At 60.6% G+C, this 1,250-nt stretch overlaps 1 protein-coding gene across 1 annotated transcript in view; it reads right to left on the bottom strand.

The window, feature by feature from the left end:
• The window catches only part of LOC104619239 (talin-1-like), a gene marked incomplete at both ends in the record, with an annotated part of 12,695 nt that overhangs the window by 8,090 nt on the left and 3,355 nt on the right, over nucleotides 1–1,250 (bottom strand). The window contains 5 exon segments of the mRNA XM_010285040.1: nucleotides 21–69; nucleotides 192–223; nucleotides 225–243; nucleotides 368–500; nucleotides 848–1,053. Of these exon segments, the coding sequence (XP_010283342.1) occupies nucleotides 21–69; nucleotides 192–223; nucleotides 225–243; nucleotides 368–500; nucleotides 848–1,053 (439 nt within the window).

The following is a 1,250-nucleotide window of genomic DNA, read 5'->3' as shown; positions in this document are numbered from 1 at the left end:
GGTTGTGTGGAAGGCACCACCGATACCTGCCATAATGAGTGGCTCAAAGTACTGAGCCATCTGGGACACCTAGGGAAGAGCAGCATCAGCACCAGCAGCTCACAGCCCTGCTGCCTTGTGCTTATCCTCCCGCTGTGAGCTCCTCCACGTGCACCGAGGGCCTCGTCAGCAGTTCCCCATCCCTGTGTTACCTTGTGCCCCAGCTGCGAGGCCTCGGCCCGTGATCATCTGGTTGTGCAAAGCCTGTTGCAAAGAGAGGGTGCTGTGTGAGGCTGCAGCAGGGCTGGGGTCACCATGTGCCACTGGGAGCTGGGGGGGAAGGACACCTGCCCCCAACACACGTTGCAGCAGCATGTCCCCGACACACCTCCTGGGAGATATCTTCTCGGGGGGCCAGCTGCTGGCTGATGGCAGCGAGGGAGGCCTGGTCCACTTCACGCATGCATCTGTTCAGGACCTCAATGGCTTCGTCACACTCCCGCTGTCCTGGAGCTTTGTCCCTGCATGATAGATGGATCAGCCCAGTGCTGGCAGGTGCTATGCCACCCCTCCACCCCCAGTCTTGGCTGCTGATGGTGAGGGGCAGGACCCCTCTTCACAGGTTTTTGGGGCGACCCAGCGTCATAGCCAGCATGCCAGCATGAGTTCCCATCAACCCATGCCAGGGCCGGAGGAGCAGCTCCCGTGCAGGACAAGAGATATGGCATCTTCTGTCCCATCCCTTGTCTCCCCATCAGCAACAGCCACAGAGATGATGACCCAAAACATCCCCAGGGATGCTTGCTCAGAGCAGAGGTACCTGCCAGCAGGGACAGGGCCACAATCAAGAGGGTAAGACTCTCCTCACCTCATGTTGGTAATCAGCTTCTTGATGGAGTCTGAGACGGTGCGAGAGTGGCCAGACAGGCAACGCCACTGGGGCCCGGCCAGTACCGACCACTGCGGCGGGTCCTTGGGGTTGACAGCCAGAGAGCGAGCGGTCTGGATGAGGCCAGCAGAGCTCTCCAGCATGGTCTTGGCTGAAGAGACAATGGGCTCCATGGCTCTGCGCCCCTGCACAGGGAGATGACGGGCTGCTGATGCACGGGACTGTGCATGGTTAGTTACTCCCACTCCTACAACCCTCATGCCAGAGCAGCCCCTTGAAGCCCGAGGCTTGCTGCCATCTCCCCATCACACCCCACCAAGGCACCAGTCCCGCACTGGGACTCCATCCCAAGCTCAGGGAGAGGCACAGCTCCTCCCCATCC

The sequence above is a fragment of the Phaethon lepturus genome, unplaced genomic scaffold, assembly GCF_000687285.1.
Source record: "Phaethon lepturus isolate BGI_N335 unplaced genomic scaffold, ASM68728v1 scaffold28034, whole genome shotgun sequence".
Classification (NCBI taxonomy): Eukaryota; Metazoa; Chordata; class Aves; order Phaethontiformes; family Phaethontidae; genus Phaethon; species Phaethon lepturus.
Note: the sequence above shows the minus strand (reverse complement) of the source record. Positions and strands in the feature narration are given on the sequence as shown.